Source organism: Eptatretus burgeri, chromosome 6 (genome assembly GCF_056783735.1).
Source record: "Eptatretus burgeri isolate ZD-2024b chromosome 6, Ebu_testis_v1, whole genome shotgun sequence".
Lineage (NCBI taxonomy): Eukaryota > Metazoa > Chordata > Myxini > Myxiniformes > Myxinidae > Eptatretus > Eptatretus burgeri.
Window position 1 is genome coordinate 14,237,367 of NC_140966.1, and position 17,500 is coordinate 14,254,866.

Here is a 17,500-nt window from a genome sequence, read left to right on the forward strand (position 1 = left end):
TTTGATAGTTAAACTCCTTTACTTCCTCTGTTCGTTTAATTTTCGTAAATTTTCATTCATTCTTTTTTAGCATGATTTACATGGATATCACTGAAATTTAAACGGTTAGCAGTTCATTTTATGGGCACATATCTTATTTGTCGCATCGGGTTTAGATCGGTCTTTCGCATTGCTGGGTCGATCCACATTCTTGTGCCTGTACCTTCGACTTATATTCTCCTTTTTTATTGTCCTTATTTTGATGCTTGCTTTTGCCTTCTTATCATTTGAAGTTTATTTTTATAATTATGCAAAAAGTCGCTCACCACTGCTATGTGTTTTGTCTTTCTTTGCTTGTACTCAGCAGAGCTTGATTTCCCACATGTTATCCTTTTTATTAGGTCCTTCTCACTGGGCTGCTTTCTGTCTTCTATCCCCACACAGGATCTTTTCTCTCCTGGTTAATGAACACCAACTACCACTGATCCCTTCCTACCTGCTGGCTTCTCTGGCTAATCATCTGTCATTTTGTAAATGATTCCACCTTGTACTATTTCATTCCTAACCCAGTAACTATCTGAAGTGGCTTCATTGACAGCTGGTTTAAAATAGAATGTGGGCATAAATCGAAAGAAATATGATTCCCATTCCTTCAACAATTTCATATCCATCAAATCCGCAGATCAGGTCAGATGGCCAGTCCTTGACAGAAGCCCACTCACAGGAGCTGGGCTGTGACCCAAGACTAAGTGCCGATTTGACATGTTCTACCACAAACCCAAGGCCTTCCTTGGTATTGTCAATTTGTTTACGGCATACAAGGCCTTCATTTCCAGTCTTGTAGAATATGCCTTTCCAATTTGGTCAGATCATTAGCTTTGCATATGGCCCTTCTTAAGGTTTTAGAGATCAAGGATATAACTGAAAGGGTCGGCCTGGCACCACTTACCTTTTCAGTTTTAGAACCTGCTTCAGCTTCAACACTTCAACACCAGTGTACCCACTTTAATTTATCTCTTCCTACATCTTATATGGCCTTGTTTTGTTCAGTTCCTTTCACCCGTGCAGGCTTTCAAATCATTAATCTCCTGATATTTCTTGCTCCATCTAATATGCATTAGTTCTGAGCTTTTTCTTTCACTTCCATTATACGTAACCTCAGCAACTCATATATATATATATATATATATATATATATATATATATATATATATATATATATATATATGTATATATTATGTATGCATATATAATATGAAGACCACAAGGGGAAAACCAGAGATGTCGCCGATCAAACCACTTGCCGATCCCGCTCTCTCCGTTCTCTTGCCGAGACGCTCTCTGGTTTCTTTGATCGCCTGCCTCCACCAAACTCCACTTGTGCGTTCGCTCCTCACTACGGGCTGCTTGCCCGTCTTCTCTGATCACCTCTCTAGCTTCCAACATGCTCTTCCTCTTCCTCCCACTAATGTCATGCCCATTGATCATCAGCCTCGGGGGTGTGACTTCGCCCACCGTCACCCTTGGAGGCGGGGCTTCTTGCCTGCTTGATCATGTTATAAAAACCCAATTCTTCCATTGCTCATTTGTAATACAAAAAAACAAAGGGAAAAAAATTGCAGGGGGGCAATTACATACTGGGGGAACTTTTCCTTAATCCCTATCTAATTAACACCATACCACCCCTCATGTGGTGACAAGTAACACTTAAAATCCCAGTCTCCCTCCTTAATTTACATTGAGATGTCTCCTACACGTCCATGGGCCAAGCAACTCTATACGATCTTATCTTTCTGATGAAATTCCTCCATCGACCCCACAAACATAACAATACTCAACCACAGATGGATAACCCAGCAATGGTCTCCTTTATTATTTCCCTGATGGTTTCACCGGGGGGGGGGGGGTAGCGATAGGTTTGCTCCCCATCTGTCCATCTGTCCATCCATCCATCCCACTTGTGGTTTTTCTGACTTTTTTTTCTCTTTCCCTTTAACAGATTCAAGTGAAACTTAGTACATGGCTTTATTGGGATGATGTTCCCGAACAAGTTCGAGTTTCAGAGAATTTCATCAATTTTTCACTGAGTTTTGTCCTTTTTAGACTTAGAAAATATACATGGGCCAGTGTCCAGCTGCTCTGACTCCACCCCACTGATTTACACCCATTGGCTGCACTGCTGGCCTAACTCCACCCCAATAAAATCATCAGAGAGTTTCTTCTTCTTTTTCATTTTGGTTCCTGGACCAGCTCGAGCGTGCGTTAAACGTAAACAATTTTTTTTATCTACCGAACATTCATTGAGAGTGGTCAGGGACGTACTGCAAAGCAATTCTCACTCTTGTTTGAAATGTTACATTCTTTTATTTACTTATATGAGTGCAAAGTAAACTCTTTCTTTCTTACAGTAACATTTATGGTCTTTATCTACAAATCCATTCTTTATTGTCTTACGTGTTAACATTTTCCATTGTAATCTATGACTACTGTATTACATTTCATCATCCATTTCATAACCTCTGCTCGAGTTATGTAGTCTGTACAGTGTAGACTGTAAGCAAAGGCAAAATATGCACTTTTCTATGATTGTTTTGTTTTTTTCTTTTCCTTGAACTCTGCATTTTGTGACTTAAGCATGAGTCACATTTGCTCTATGGCTAGAATACGGTGGCCGTACCCCCCCCCCCCGAATTGACAGAAATGTGCGGCGGCCGCAGAGTTTCTGAGGTGGCCTCAGGGTGGCCCTACGCCGTATGGCTATCTTTTACAGGCCGTAGGGGTCTCCGTGGAATTAAAGTGTGGAATTATAACTTTTTTCATTTCTAGGTTGGCCAAAGCAATTCGACAAGCCATAGCTATGACGAAGATGTGTTCCATGTCGACCGCACGTAGGGCGTACGGTGGGCTTACGTTATTCATGCGTTTTATCTTAGGTAGGCTCTTATCAATGAAAAATGAATTTTGCCAACCCCCCAAAAATTACGGCGGCCGCACTATTTCCACGTTTGCCTTAGTGCCCCCCTGCGGTCGCCTTGCGGGCACCTTGAGGCTACCTTGCGTCTGCCTTGAAAATTATATGGCCGCCGCAGGAACGCCCTAAGGTCACCGTGCGACATCAAATCAAAGACCATACGGCACCCCCACGTTTTCGGTCTCCACAATTTCTAAATACCCCGTGCAGCTTCCCAAAAAATAAAAACATATGTGACTGCTACATTGTGTGACCGTGGAAATACTGCGGCCGCCCTATAATTGCTAGTGGCCATAGATTTTTTTAGACCCTACGGCCACCGAGCCAAATGTGACTGAAGCATAAAGCATTTGATTGTAATGTCATTGTTTCCTGCTAGGTTTTTTTGTTGTTATATTTTTGGAAGAAGAGGAAAGGATTGGAGCTTGTCATAATAAATGTCATTCTTTAACTGCTCATCTTGTTACTCTTGCCCTTGAAAGAGCCTGGCTGCAGCTAAATAAAGTGAAAATTATTTCACTTTTTGGGAGATAGAGGTGAGGTTAAGGCAGAAGTGAAAACTGTTCTCATTTCAGTGCTTGTAGTGGGGCAGATAACAGCAATTTTTGAGAGGAATCGTGCGAATGATGATACAAGCATCAAATTTGGCACATTTGTTCTCCAGGGGATTCTAATCAAATCTGCCTGATTGGCCATTTGAAAATCCAAATTTTGAAAAAATTTGAAGAAAAAAAAAAAACCTCAAAAAAGTCAACATCACGAATCAATGTTGGATGCTGGCTGAGATCGGTGAATGTTTCAGAATCATCATCAAAGATGTTCCAAGTCTGCCATGCAGTTTTCTTTCCTTTACCGCGGAAGGCAGACACGACGTCACATCCAGTGAACGCATGGAAGTATGGGATCCATCTAGCTTTCTCAGGCCCTATTGCAGAAACTATCTCATGGACTGGAATCCATCGCACCTTGGCTCCTTGGCCAAAAGCAATCCACATGTTCTCAAGACCTAGTTCCTGTAAGGATGGCAGTCCAGATATTGCTATGACTAGTACGTCCATGTCATTAACCTTAATGATAATGGTCTTGCTACCATCCGTCGTTGCATCCCTGGCGTGTACAAATATTTGAGTGTCAGCTTCTTCATGACAACATGGAGACACAGCATCCAGTGACTTCCTTGTGTTGCTAATGGCATCTTCTCCTTTTGTGACAATGACTGTGCTTGTCGTCTGTGCTTCACACATCTTTTCCGCAAGGAAGTGAAACAGCTCAGTCTTGTTGCTGTCATCTCGAAGAAAGCTTCTCCAGTTACTTGGGGTCTTACTGGTTCCTGTCACTCTTCTTCTGATTCCTTGCCCCCTTTTCGACCTTGCCTCGGACTTCAGACTTGACTTCTTGTACACATCAAACACTACGTCCACCCTCTCGTACCTGGCACCATAGGATTCTACCTTTGGGATGATGTCTTCTTTAGCATAGTTATCAAATATCTTTGAAGTGCGTGGAGGTAGGGCATTGATAAGTGCTGAGCCATCAATGATGACTGCATCTCCCCTTGGTTCTCTGTCTGGGATGTTCACTTGCACTTCAAGAATTTCAGCCAGCTGTGATTTCAAATTTTTTCAAATTTTTTTTTTTTTTCAAAATTTGGATTTTCAAATGGCCAATTGGACAGATTTGATCAGAAAGCCCTGCAGAACAGAAATGCCAAATTTGATGCTTGTATAATAATTTGCACGATTTTTCTACTATCCACTACACTATTGTACAAGCTTCATCAAATTCACCAAAATATATTTATGATAGTCATTGTGTTGCTTGTACATTATATGGATGTTTGCAGAATTTTTTTTTTTTTTTTTACACCCATTTCATGGACATTGGGAAAATTTGGCTAATTTTGGAGAAAGTTCTATTTTTTGGTTAATTACAAGGTCTTTAACAGACTGGATAAATCGGTATAGTCTGGTGGTTTTGAACCTGGGATCCCAACACCATGATATATGTGCTCAGATGGGAATGCCAAACAGGCAAACGTGACTTCCATGTCAGGCCATTGAATTCAATTTATTCGCTTAAATATACAAAGGCATGAAGTGATATAGTTTGTTGTTTTGTGCAATAATTTATCTATTTTGTTGGGGGTATTTACAATGATGTGAAGTACGTTGATGTTTGTTTTTATTTATTTAAGACACCTGCTGCACATCTGTGGCTGACCTTGCACTATCTGATATTTGACCCTGTGTCTGTGAGTTCAGCAGAGAACCAAGCAATAGATGGTGCACCCACATAGGCAAGGATCTGCAAGCTGTCAATGTGTTATTAATTGGGAGCATGCTTTTCCGACTGCACGTTGAAAGGGCATCTTTACAAATTGTTTCAAAGGCTTGTTTTTTCTAAGCTGTTTTTTTTTCTGTTACAGTCCTGATGGGTATTTGTTTGATAAAGAAGCTATTTTGGAGTGCATGGTTCAACAGAAGTGTGAAATTGCCCGACAAACAAAGGTAATATGATCAAACGCTCTCCAGCCAACATTGGAAGAAAATTATTTTCTTGGAAATGTTTACACTTTTTGAAACACCATTTGCCTTTTGAACACAATGAAAATAATGTTGTTGTTTTTTAACATCATTTTTATACTTGAACATAATGAAAGTGCTTCACATTTTTTGATCCATTAAAAAACATTGTGACTCTGCTGGTGTTGACAACACAAAGGAGTAATATTTTGAGGAATTGTTTTTTTCTTTACATAGATACAATGAATCGGAGAGAAATCTTGTACAAACGATGTTTGTAAAAAGGCTGTAGATGCGAAGAGATGTCCAGAAAAAAAAATGTGAAATTAGAGTTTGAATATCCAAATATGGGAGCAAATAAACTACAGTATACTAAGTAGTATGTTCATTGGGCATTTACAACAAAGTAGTGTACATTTGGGATGTTCAAAAGGCTCTACAAACCACATAAAACCGTTCAAAACACCAAAATAAAATAACATTGCATGTATTTAAATTCATTTAAAATTTTATTTTACGATACTGTACATGGTACATAGATTTTGGGTGCAAGAGGGTTTGTTTGTCTGTTTAGGAGTGAGGTGATAGGAAATGGTATAAAACCCTGCCTGCTGTGGGCTAGAAACAGACCCTGGGTATCTCAGTCGTATAATTTAAATGTCCCAATTGAATGTTGTTGTTGTTTGTCTTTCGGCTGCTCCCGTTAGAGGTCGCCACAGCAGATCATCTGTTATGATCCACATACTGATTTGGCACAGATTTTACGCTGGATGCCCTTCCTGACGCAACCCTGGTCGCCTCTTACGACACAGGGATACAAATGTGCCAATTGAATCTCTATCCTTAACTCTTTAGCATAAAGCAGATTGTTACCTGAATGGCCCACGCTCCACAGATGTAGAACCACCACGGAGTGGGGCCCATGCACTGCAGGTCTTGTCTGTGGATAGCCGATTATAATTCATGCATTTGACCCTGAAGTGCACTGGAACGGTGACAATGTGCCTTGTACTTCAATGGGGATATAAATGGTGTCAGTTATAAATGAAGTTTTATAATCCATTTGATGCCTAAAGCATTATCAAAACCAAGCCAAACTTAATGTGGCAAAATGGCAGGAACAACAGGTGCAGACAAACTGCTAAAGGTAACTGGAGAGTTCATAGAAAGCCTTACCCTACACAGTCTTGAGAACAAGGACATAATAAGGGTCTTTTTTAAACTCTTGCTCTGCATTTCTGAGCACAATCTATATTTCCCACGAGCTGCTATTTTGTTTGAATGTCAATATTCTCCAATGCTGAGAGCGTGAGCGACAATTTTTTTTTGGTCGAGCTGGCATAATATTTTATCCAAGTACTGCTAAACTAAAGGTTTTTGGAAATGCAAAAAAGGAAGTTGTGTTCTTCATTATTCAAGTATATAATTCAATTGAAATAAAGTAAAAGTTTTAGAGGCTGTAGTAAAAAAAAAAAAAAAAAATTTCGGATGTTTAGGCCTAAGTCACATTTGCTCTACGGCGAGGATACGGCGGCCATACGCCCTCTGAATTGACAGAAACGTGCGGCAGCCGCAGAGTTTCTGCGGTGGCCTCAGGGTGGCCCTACGCCGTTTGGCTATCTTTTACAGGCCGTAGGGGTCGCCGTGGAATTATAACGCGGAGTTATAACTTTTTTCATTTCTACGTTCGCCATAGCAATTCGACAAGCCGAAACAAAAGAGCTGGTAAGAAAAAAAAAGAACCCACTCGTTACTGTCCATCTGGCCGCAAGTTCGCCTTAGGGCCCCCCTGCGGTCGCCTTGAAAATTCTATGGCCGCCGCAGGAACGCCCTAAGTTCACCGTGCGACGTTATCCCCACGTTTTCTGTCTCCACAATTTATAAATACGCCATGCAGCTCCCTGAAAAATAAAAACATATGTGACTGCTACATTGTGTGACCGTGGAAATACTGCGGCCACCCTATAATTGCTAGTGGCGGTAGATTTTGTAGACCCCATGGCCGCCGTGGCAAATGTGACTTTGGCCTTACCGCTGTTGATGCACCGTCTTTTTCATGTTTATTTTTTTACCTTATTTGACATGTTATTTTACCACCAAAATAATTCACCTTATTTGACATGTTAAATTAATTATTCATGTTTGTTGTTTGTGTCCTTCATGACATCTCCAAATACAGTAGGTTTCCTGTTTGGAATGATTTTCTATTTTGTTTGATTGCCAGACAGGCAGACAGTAAAATATTTCCTCACTCCTCTTTGCGCATGCACACTCAGGAAGAGATTCCATACAATTTGCCAAATCCAGAGTCAAAGTACTGCTAAACTGCAGGTTTGTCCTCTGATTTGTGTTCTAGTGTTGAAAATGTAGAGTTCAATTGAAATTAAGTAGGTCCTTGATCATAGACCAACATCTTTAGACAGACAGACAGACAGATAATGTGAACCAATTGCTTAACCCTGCTTTTCACTAAACAAGGCAAGGTAATAAATGATTTATTAATATTAATTGGAAGTCAAGACAAGGCGAACAAAAAGGATGCAAATCCCAGCAAATAAAAACAATTGCATTGAACACGAACTGTCAAGCAATTACAATTCAACTACTTTTCTAAAGCACCACAGTGAATCACCATCCACATGATCAAAGAACCGAGCAAGTGAAGTGGGGATACTGTAGGACACTGCAGGTAGCAGGACGGTCCAGTGGTAGGACAAACCCATTCAGGAGTCGGTGCCAGCAGTAAGCAAGGTGGCCAGAGCCAGAGATAGCACATCAAGGACACTGGGACAAAGAGAGCATGAGAAGCATCATGCCATCCTCTCCTCTTGCCCTCTATCGACTTTCTCAGGGATGGGTCTCCAAGCAAAGCACCCCTCCCCCTATGCGAATCAGAGTCCACAATTCTTGAGGCAGTTATTTGCTACCCAATCTTGCCATGGCACCCGGTGTGGGGCCGTCGGCCAATCCTGACTCCTCCTGTCCAAATGACTCCGCCCTTCTTCCCCAAGAAGTCCTGAGTCCAAGAATGGTTATTTATGCAAGCCAATGTGCTTAGCATAATCCAAGCTCATCTTCACTTACCTGGCCTTACCTGGATCCAGACATGGGAGAACACTATTACACACACCTTCACCTCGTTCAATACTGCAGGTTAGAACACCGTCTCCCAGCAGTGCCCAAACACACGACAACTTATCCCTATCCACAGTGTCCTTAATACAAGCATAATATGTTTAACCTACGTGATTGTCCGGATAGTATTAAGGCTTTAATCGAGTAATGACCTCTTCACCCCCCCCCCCACATTCCCATTTCCAACTCCCTCATAAGTGTAACACAATTATTTATTTCTCAAGAAAACTTTAAAAATCAAACATGGGAACAAAATCATTATCAACCTTAAAATAATGCCCACCAAAAGTGTTTTTTCTTTCTTGCCTTGCATATTGTACATTTGTATCCCTATTTGTTACAAATGATTACCCCTCAATGCCCTCGTACACAAACTCCATCCTTCCCTTGCCTTCTTTACTAGGGGCATAGCAAAATAATAGGGCCAGGTAAACAGATGGAAGGAAGTGCGAGTCATCTTTCATTAATCGGGTTGATAATTAAAAAGGCATGAGGTGAACATGTTCAATTCACTTTTCTTTTGATGGAAATTAATGGGTCTGCATTATTAAACTATTTACATTGAATTAATTTCAATATCACAAATAACGAAACTATAATTGGTATTTTTATTGCTGTGAAATGACCTCCGATGCAGTCGTCACCGTTTGCTCTGCTCACAGTGGTGGTGATGTTCGAGTAAGTCACTTTAGTATGAAATGGCCATAAATTACAAAATGTGCTATTGACATTGCATCCCATGTTATCGTATCTCACCTTTATCACTTCTTTTTTTATGATGATGTATCATTATAAAAATTTCTTTAACATTACCAAAACATGTTTCAATTCTGAAGAAGTAACTTGTTCACTTTTAGAGTATTGCATACTTGAGCTATACTACTCACCCAACGTCAGTGGAAAACCTTTTTGATATTTTCAGAAAACCCATCACCTCATTTGATTTTTGAAGTCTGTTCATATTCATAAAAACCTCAATGTGAATCTTTCAAAGATTGCTCTAACTGATAAACATGATTAGCAATGCTAATGTATTGGCACTCACAGTAACCCATTTTGTGACACATATCCTTTATACTTTATAGAATAAGTTACTTTTGGGGAATGGATTGCTTCACGTGCATTTTCTGAGTTTGGCTGGAACCGAATATAGGAACAAAATCAGGCGGGGAGGTTTGTTGAGACAGTGTAATGCAGGCATCTTAAGGTAGGGTTACCCTATTTGAACTTTCAAAAAAAAAAGAGGACACTCCGGAAAAAAAGAGGACGTTCTTCAAGAGTTTCCTGTACATATTGAGCAATCGTATGGACAGTCTCATTTGGTGTGTTCTGGACTTCAATTAATTTTGACTGCAAACCACCGTTCTTTCATTCAAAATGCTGAATTATCACTGGCAATATTGTGCTTGTCTGAATCCACATGAGATTGTAAATTAAATCAATGTAGCACCTTTATTTGCCACAGGGACATACATACCAGTTCTACATACCAAGCACTCGGCTTGCCATTCTTCTTGATCACTTCGAAAACACGGGACTTTTGTTTTTAGTTCTGCAGTGAATTTACATTTTCGTTTTGGCATTGTCAAGAGCTCTTGAAGAAAATCAAACAAGTGTGTATGGTACGGACTCGGAAAAAGACACTAAATTGCAGACTGAGCATGCCACTTGACTCTCTCTCTCTCACTGCGAGGTTGGACAGGACGTGGACTTGTGTGTGTCAATGTTCGAACACTTCCATTATGCCATGATGGAATAGTACAGACTTGTACCAAACTGTCCTGGTCCAAACATTGCATAACCACATTTTGTCACCATAAAAAAATGCACAAAAATGGTTTAACCGGTTAAACAAGGTTTAAAAAAAGTATCCCAAATCTTAAAATTTATCCCTTTGAAAATGCAAAAGCAAAAAAAAGGGAAAATGCCGAATATTTTTAGATATTTTTAAAAACCGGCAAGACCAAGATTTAAGGACCAAAATGGAGGACATGTCCAGGAAAAACCGGACGTATGGTAGTCATACTTAAAGTGAGCTGAAGATGTTCCAATATCACCTGCAATCAATTTTCAGTATGAATGAAAAACGAGGCCTAACCCTTTTGACTTTTGGTTTTAATTAAGCCAGACGTGTCTGAAAAGTTACGAGAAGGATCACAGACAGGCTATGTGGCAGCCGAATAACAGCATCAATTTTGTTATTTGACATTGACTCTTCCTCCAATTTTTTTTTTTTGCAGGAGAGCAAGGTAGATTTTTTTTTTGCTCATGGAAGAGCAAGGTAGATCTGACAATGGGACAAACCTCAATGGAATTGATGAACAAGAAAAGAGAAGACCGATGTGGGGAGGAAACATTAAAACGAGCAAGATGGTTGGGTTGGAAAAGGTTAATGGGTTAATTAAACGTAATGGGTCGGGACGGGGAATGACACAATGTGGTGGTGCATGACTTGCTTGAAGCCCTGGAGGGAAGAGTGAAGCAGAATAGCCTCCGGAAGGTGCTTCCATAGACTGAAGAAGTGAGAAATAAATGAGTTGAGGTCTGCAGTCGGCCTAGATTTTGGAAGTATAACCAGGAGGGGGTTACTTGGAAAAACATGTGCGTCATGGAGTAGATAAGGGTGTTCATTGAAGAACAGGGAACATACAGTGCCTTCAGAAAGTAATCGCACTCCTTGACTTTTTCACATTTTGTTGTGTTAAAGCTTGAATTTAAAATGCGTAAAATTTAGATTTTTTTTCTTCGAATTTTTTTACAAATCAATAAAAAATGAAAAGCTGAAATGTCTTGCATCAATAACTATTAAACACCTTTACTATGACACTCCAACTTGATCTCAGGTGCATCCAATTTCCTTTGATCATCCTTGAGATGTCTCTACAACTTGATTGGAGTCCACCTGTAGCCAATTCAATTGATTGGACATGATTTAGAAAGAAACACACCTTTCTATATGAGGTTCCACAGTTGACAGTCCATGTCAGAGCAGAAACCCTCCCATGAAGTCTGAGGAACTGTCCGAAGAACTCCGAGATAGAATTGTGAGGAGGCATAGATCTGGGGAAAGGAAAAAAAAAACAATTTGTAGTGTTGCAAGTTCCAAAGAGCACAGTGAGGTCCATGATTAGGAAATGGAAAGAATATGGAACTACCCAGACTCTTCCTGGAGCTGGCCATCTGACCAAACTGAGCAACTGTGCAAGAAGGACCTTGGTCATGGAGGTGAACAAGAACTCAATGACCACTCTGACAAAACTACAGAGTTCCTTCGCTGAGATGGGAGAACATGCCGGAAGGCCAACAATCTCTGCAGCACTTCACAAATCTCGGCTTTATGGGAGAGTCACCAGATGAAAGCCGCTTCTGAGAAAAAGGCACATGACAGCACGCCTTGAGTTTGCAAATAGGCAAGTGAAAGACAGATGAGACAAAAATTGAACTCTTTGGCCTGAACGCACAAAAAATGAAGCATATCTCATTACCCATCTAATGCCATCCCTACCATGAAGTATGGTGGTGGCAGCATCATGCTATGGGGATGCTTTTCAGTGGCAGGGACTGGGAGACTTGTAAGTATAGAGGGAACAATGAATGGAGCCAAATACAGGCAAATCCTTGAGGAGAACCTGCTTCAGAGTGCAAAAGACCTTCGACTGTGGTGAAGATTAACATTCCAACAGGACAATGACCCCAAGCATACAGCCAAAGTAACACTGGAATGGCTTCAGAACAAGAACTTGAATGTCCTTGAGTGGCCCAGCCAAGGCCCAGACATGAATCCCATTGAGAATCTGTGGAAAGACTTGAAGATTGTTGTTCACTGACATTCCCCATCCAACTTGACAGAACTTGAGCAAATCTGCAAGGAAGAATGTGAGAAAATTTCCCCAAATCCACATGTGCAAAACTGATACAGACATACCCAAGAAGACTCGAAGCTGTAATCACTGCCAAAAGCGCTTCCACAAGGTATTGACTCGGGGAGCTGAATATTTACGTAAGTTAGATCTTTCTCTTTCATTTTCAATAACTTTGTAAAAATTTCTTAAAACATGTTTTCACTTTATCATTCTGGGGAATTTTGTGTAGATTGATGACAAAAAAATTTTTAAATCCTTTTAAAATTCAGGCTGTAACAACAAAATGTAACAAACGTCGATGGGTGTGAATAATTTCTGAAGCCACTGTTTGCTGGGTATTCTCAATCATGACTCCCACGAGACAGGTTAGTTTTATCCCACTAATAATTATTGTCCGAACAGAAATTCTTGCGAGTAAGAGAGGAACTCTTGAAATTGAAACTGGGCAGCATGTTTTTCTGACTCATGGTGCAAAGCTACCTTCTGAGGAATAATGGCTGAATTCCTTTAAGCCAGAATATGTGCTGAAAATGGACTACATAGGCACATCTGGTACACTTTTGAGTCACACTTGAGGCTTTTTACAAAGGTACCAATTTCTGATGGAGTGGCTGGTTGTGCATTGATCAATCAGAATGCTGAGCATGCTTTCAAACAAGGTTCTTGTATTTTCAAGGTAGAGTTTGTGTGAAATAACTTGCACTCTCCTTGGTTATTTGGCTAAAATTGTAAATGATCATTGCTTGCTCATGGATAATCAGACATACACCCTGATTTCTGGGTTTTATTGTTCCTACAACCTTCATCCTATACAATATTTTGAATGATACACCATCATCAGGGCCGGATTTTGACATGTGGTGGCCCCTGGACAGCCTTCAGTCATGGAGGCCCACCCTACCTCAGAATACTAAAAAAGTGACAAGACATATTTACAGTCATCCATAAAGTATATTTTTCAAGAACAAAGAATCTGAATAAAAATGTACATCTGTAAACATCATGATCAATCTATAGGCATGTGAGAATCTATTTCCTATGTTTCAAGTATAAAGAATCTGAATAAGCCAGCACATGATCAATCTATAAGATTATAAGAATCTGCGAAGTTCCTATGTTTCAAGCATAAAGAATTTGAATAAGCAAGCAGGCACATCTTTAAACATCATGATCAAACTATAAGGATCTATGAAGTTGGAAGTTCCCATGTTTCAAGCATAAATAATCTGAATAGTGTGGTGAATAAGCAAGCAGGCACATCTTTAAACATCATGATCAAACTATAAGAATCTATGAAGTTGGAAGTTCCCATGTTTCAAGTATAAAGAATCTGAATAGTGTAGTGAATAAGCAAGCAAGTCAATCATGATCAATCATTGAATCTACATTCTAGTACAGTACCTAATACCTATATTTACAGACCACTGATGAGACCACCAGGCACTTTACGAGACTTGACCCTTGCGAAGTCTTGGATCATTTTGTCGAAGTCAATCTCTCTGAGAATGTCACATTCAATGCTCATCAAGGCTTGGTGACTGAGCCTATCATGACACATTGTAGTACGTAGTCTGTTCTTGATGAACTTCAATTTACTGAATGAACGTTCTCCAGAACAGTTTGTGACCATGAGCACCAAGTACATCCGTAGTATTTTCTCGACATTTGGAAATGTATCCGCAACTTTCTTGTCCATCAACAGTTTGTAAAGGAAATGTTCTTTCCCTATCTTATCATCTTCATATTCCAGGAAATGAGTGAGGAAGGCTGCAAACTGCACAAGTTCAAACCAAGTGTTTGATCCAGATCATCCTTGTACTCAGCAACCAATTTTGCTGCAGCTGCTTCGATTTCATCACAGTCCAGTGATTCCAGTTTATGCAAGAAACCGAAAAGAGAACAGGTGTTCTCATAGGCTTCCAATCGTTGCTCCAATGAACTCAGAAACTGATCATTTACTGGAAGAAAATTCTGAACTCGAAATTTTTCAGACAGTGGGAGTGTAGCTTCTTCTGATCGTCCATAATCCAATGGATTGAGGCGCACATTTCATTGACGATTGTGTGTCTATCACATAATTATCAGTTCCAGACACTACTATATAAAATAGAGAATGAGATAAGTTGAATATCTTATATCTGTTTCACTAACTACCAACTACCATTCAGGCACTCACAAATACATTTTTCCTTGCAATTTTTTTTCATGAAATATGTGGAGGCCCCCTGGTTGTGGAGGCCCCTGGGCAACTGCCCAGCTTGCCCATGCCTAAATCCGGCCCTGACCATCATCTTCAAAGTACTTGTTCTTCCTGAATCCTTTCATTAGAAATTTCACTCTAAACCTTAATCACAAATGTAATTGAAACATAAGGGCTTAGTTGGAGTTCTTTGAAACATGAAGGAATTAGAGAGTTCAAAGAATACGATACTCCACGCATTGTTTAAGTATACAGTATAATTAAATTTTAATAAAATAATGATTTGACAGATTGTTTTTGAATGAAAACAAAAAAAAAACCTGGAAGTTTAGTGCTACTGAAGTAGTCTTATACACCACCCTTATATACTGGAATAAGATGACATTGTGTCGCAGTTTTGGAGATGGAGGCTTTGCTGATCACCATAGAACGTAGCGTCGATCAGCATCCAGCATAGCCGTATAGGCAACTTCTTCTTCTTCTTCTTCTTCCCAGTACTGTAGTCTCACCTGCCATGCCCTCTAATGTGATACTATATGGTTCTTGGAAGTACAGTATTATGAAAGCGATTTGTGTTCTACATTGTTCAAGTATATAATTCAATTCAAAGAAAGGTTAAAGAGGTTTAAAGGCGTATAAATGAATGAATTCCCGGTTTTACCACTGTTTTACGCAATGCCTATTACATCACCCTATCTAACACGTTACATTAGTTCTTCGTGCCTGTTGTTTGTGTCCTTTAGAATGTCCTTAAAAACAGTAAGTTTCCTGTTTGCAATGATTTTCAATGTCGGTTGACTGCTGTGGCAGGCAGTCAAAGTAACAAGGACAAATGTGTCCAAGAGCCACGTCAGAAAGGTTTTGTCTTCACCAGAAGAAGAAAAAGAACAACAACAAGAAGAAGAAGAACAACAACAACGCAGAGCTCTCTTTGAGCCAGCGTTCGCAACACGACGCGGCTAAAAATATTATCCCACTCCACTCTGCACATGTGTGATAGGGACACATTCAGAGCCAAAGTACTGTAAAACGGCAAACTTGTCTTCCTATTCATGCTCCAATTCGTGTTCAAAATATAACATTCAATTTAAATACGTTGACCCTCGATCATAAACTGAAAAGATAGACAGACAGACACAGGCATGAACTAATTACTTCATCCCCGGTTTTCACTTCACATGCACGGGGTAATAACCTGAATTTTATTCGACATAATATTTGTCTCTGATGCTTTGCCAAGTCTCTGATGCACTCTGTTCCAGGTTAATGTATGTATTCCTCCTTTTGGCCACGATTTATCAAGAAAGCAATATTGATGTCTTGCACCTAATTCTTCTAATATTGTTTTACTTGTTCGTGTACTGTCTTTTGTGTGGGTACCGTGATGACGATGATAGTGGATTTAAATTATTAGCAATACGGTGCAAATCAGCAGACACACACATTACACTCACACTCACACATACACTATTATTTAATGAAGCTGATTCGATAAAACCTAATTTTCTGCTCATTTTGTGCAGGCGTATGAGAAGCAGAAGAAGGAGAAGGCATCTGAATTGAAAGAGTTGGCCAAGGCAGAGCAGGAGTCCAAGATTATGTCCTTTTTGGAAAGAGAGAACTCCATTGTTTCAAAGCCCTTGAACACCTTTTTCTCCAAAAACAATGCAGGTTAGGCTTCGAATGAGCAACTGCTTTGTTTGAAGGAAAGATCAGCAGGGTTAGTAACTTGACAATGTACTGTATAACATTGTCTTATATTGTAATATCAATTTATTATATGTATAACATAATGTTGTCTTCATTGGGAAAAATGCAAATCTGGAAGTTTATTACCTCTGCCACCGAAGGTGGACGGAGGTTATGTTTTCACTCCTGTCTGTCTGTCTGTTTGTTTGTCTTTTTTTTTTGTCTGTCTGTCCATGAACAGGACGTCTCAAAAAGTTGTGGCCGTTTTTGGATGAAATTTGGTGGACAGGTTGGGTGTGTGACAAGATGAAATTATTATATTTTGGTGAATATCTGGATCTGGATCCGACTACTAAAATTTTCATGTGATTCATCACCATTGAGAGATAGGGCCAAAAAAATGATATATATAGCATGATATCTCAAAAAGTTATGGACGGATGCAGATTAAACTTGGTGGAAATGTTGGGTGTGTTACAAGGAAAAATTGATTCAATTTTGGTGAAGATCCAGATCTGATTATTTTTGAACTGATTCTTCACCATTGAGAGATAGCACGATATCTCAAAAAGTTGTGGACGGATTCGGATGAAAATTGGTGAATACAGGTGCATGATAAGGAAGAATTGATTCGATTTTGGAAAAGATCCAAATCTGGGTCTGGATACGAGCAGTTTTTTTAATGCTTCACCATTGGGTGACAGGGCTAAAAACTATATATAGCACGATATCTCAAAAAGTTATTTACAGATTCGGACGAGACTTGTTGGACAGGTTGGGTGTATGACAAGGAAGAAGTGATTCGATTTTAGTGAAGATTCGGATCCCGATACGAGAATTTTTATTTATTTTTTACAAGTGATTCTTCACCATTGAGGAATGCCACCAAAAACGATATACAGCGCGATATCTCAAAAGGTTGTGGATGGATGATGACAAAATTTGGAGGATGAGTTTGTTATATGACAAGAACAAGCCATTTAGATTTTGGTTCAGGTCAGCAGATCCAGCCTATCAGTGGTATACAAAACATAAACTGTTTAGCCTGGCGAGTGCCATTCTAGTTTTATCTTGTGGACATTATTCATGTTTAATTTGCACTACATGTCGCAACAGACCCCACAAATGAGGAAGCTGGCAG

At 39.7% G+C, this 17,500-nt stretch overlaps 1 protein-coding gene across 7 annotated transcripts in view; it reads left to right on the forward strand.

Annotated features, from left to right (window-relative positions):
• Nucleotides 1-17,500, forward strand: part of NOSIP (nitric oxide synthase interacting protein) — a 124,427-nt gene that overhangs the window by 32,220 nt on the left and 74,707 nt on the right. For all 7 annotated transcript variants that reach the window (XM_085884160.1, XM_085884157.1, XM_085884162.1 and 4 more), the window contains 3 exons: nt 5,376-5,457; nt 16,194-16,341; nt 17,476-17,500. The exon at nt 17,476-17,500 is cut by the window's right edge and continues 97 nt beyond it. In XM_085884160.1, coding sequence (XP_085740286.1) covers nt 5,376-5,457; nt 16,194-16,341; nt 17,476-17,500 — 255 coding nt within the window. The remainder of the gene's footprint in view (nt 1-5,375; nt 5,458-16,193; nt 16,342-17,475) is intronic.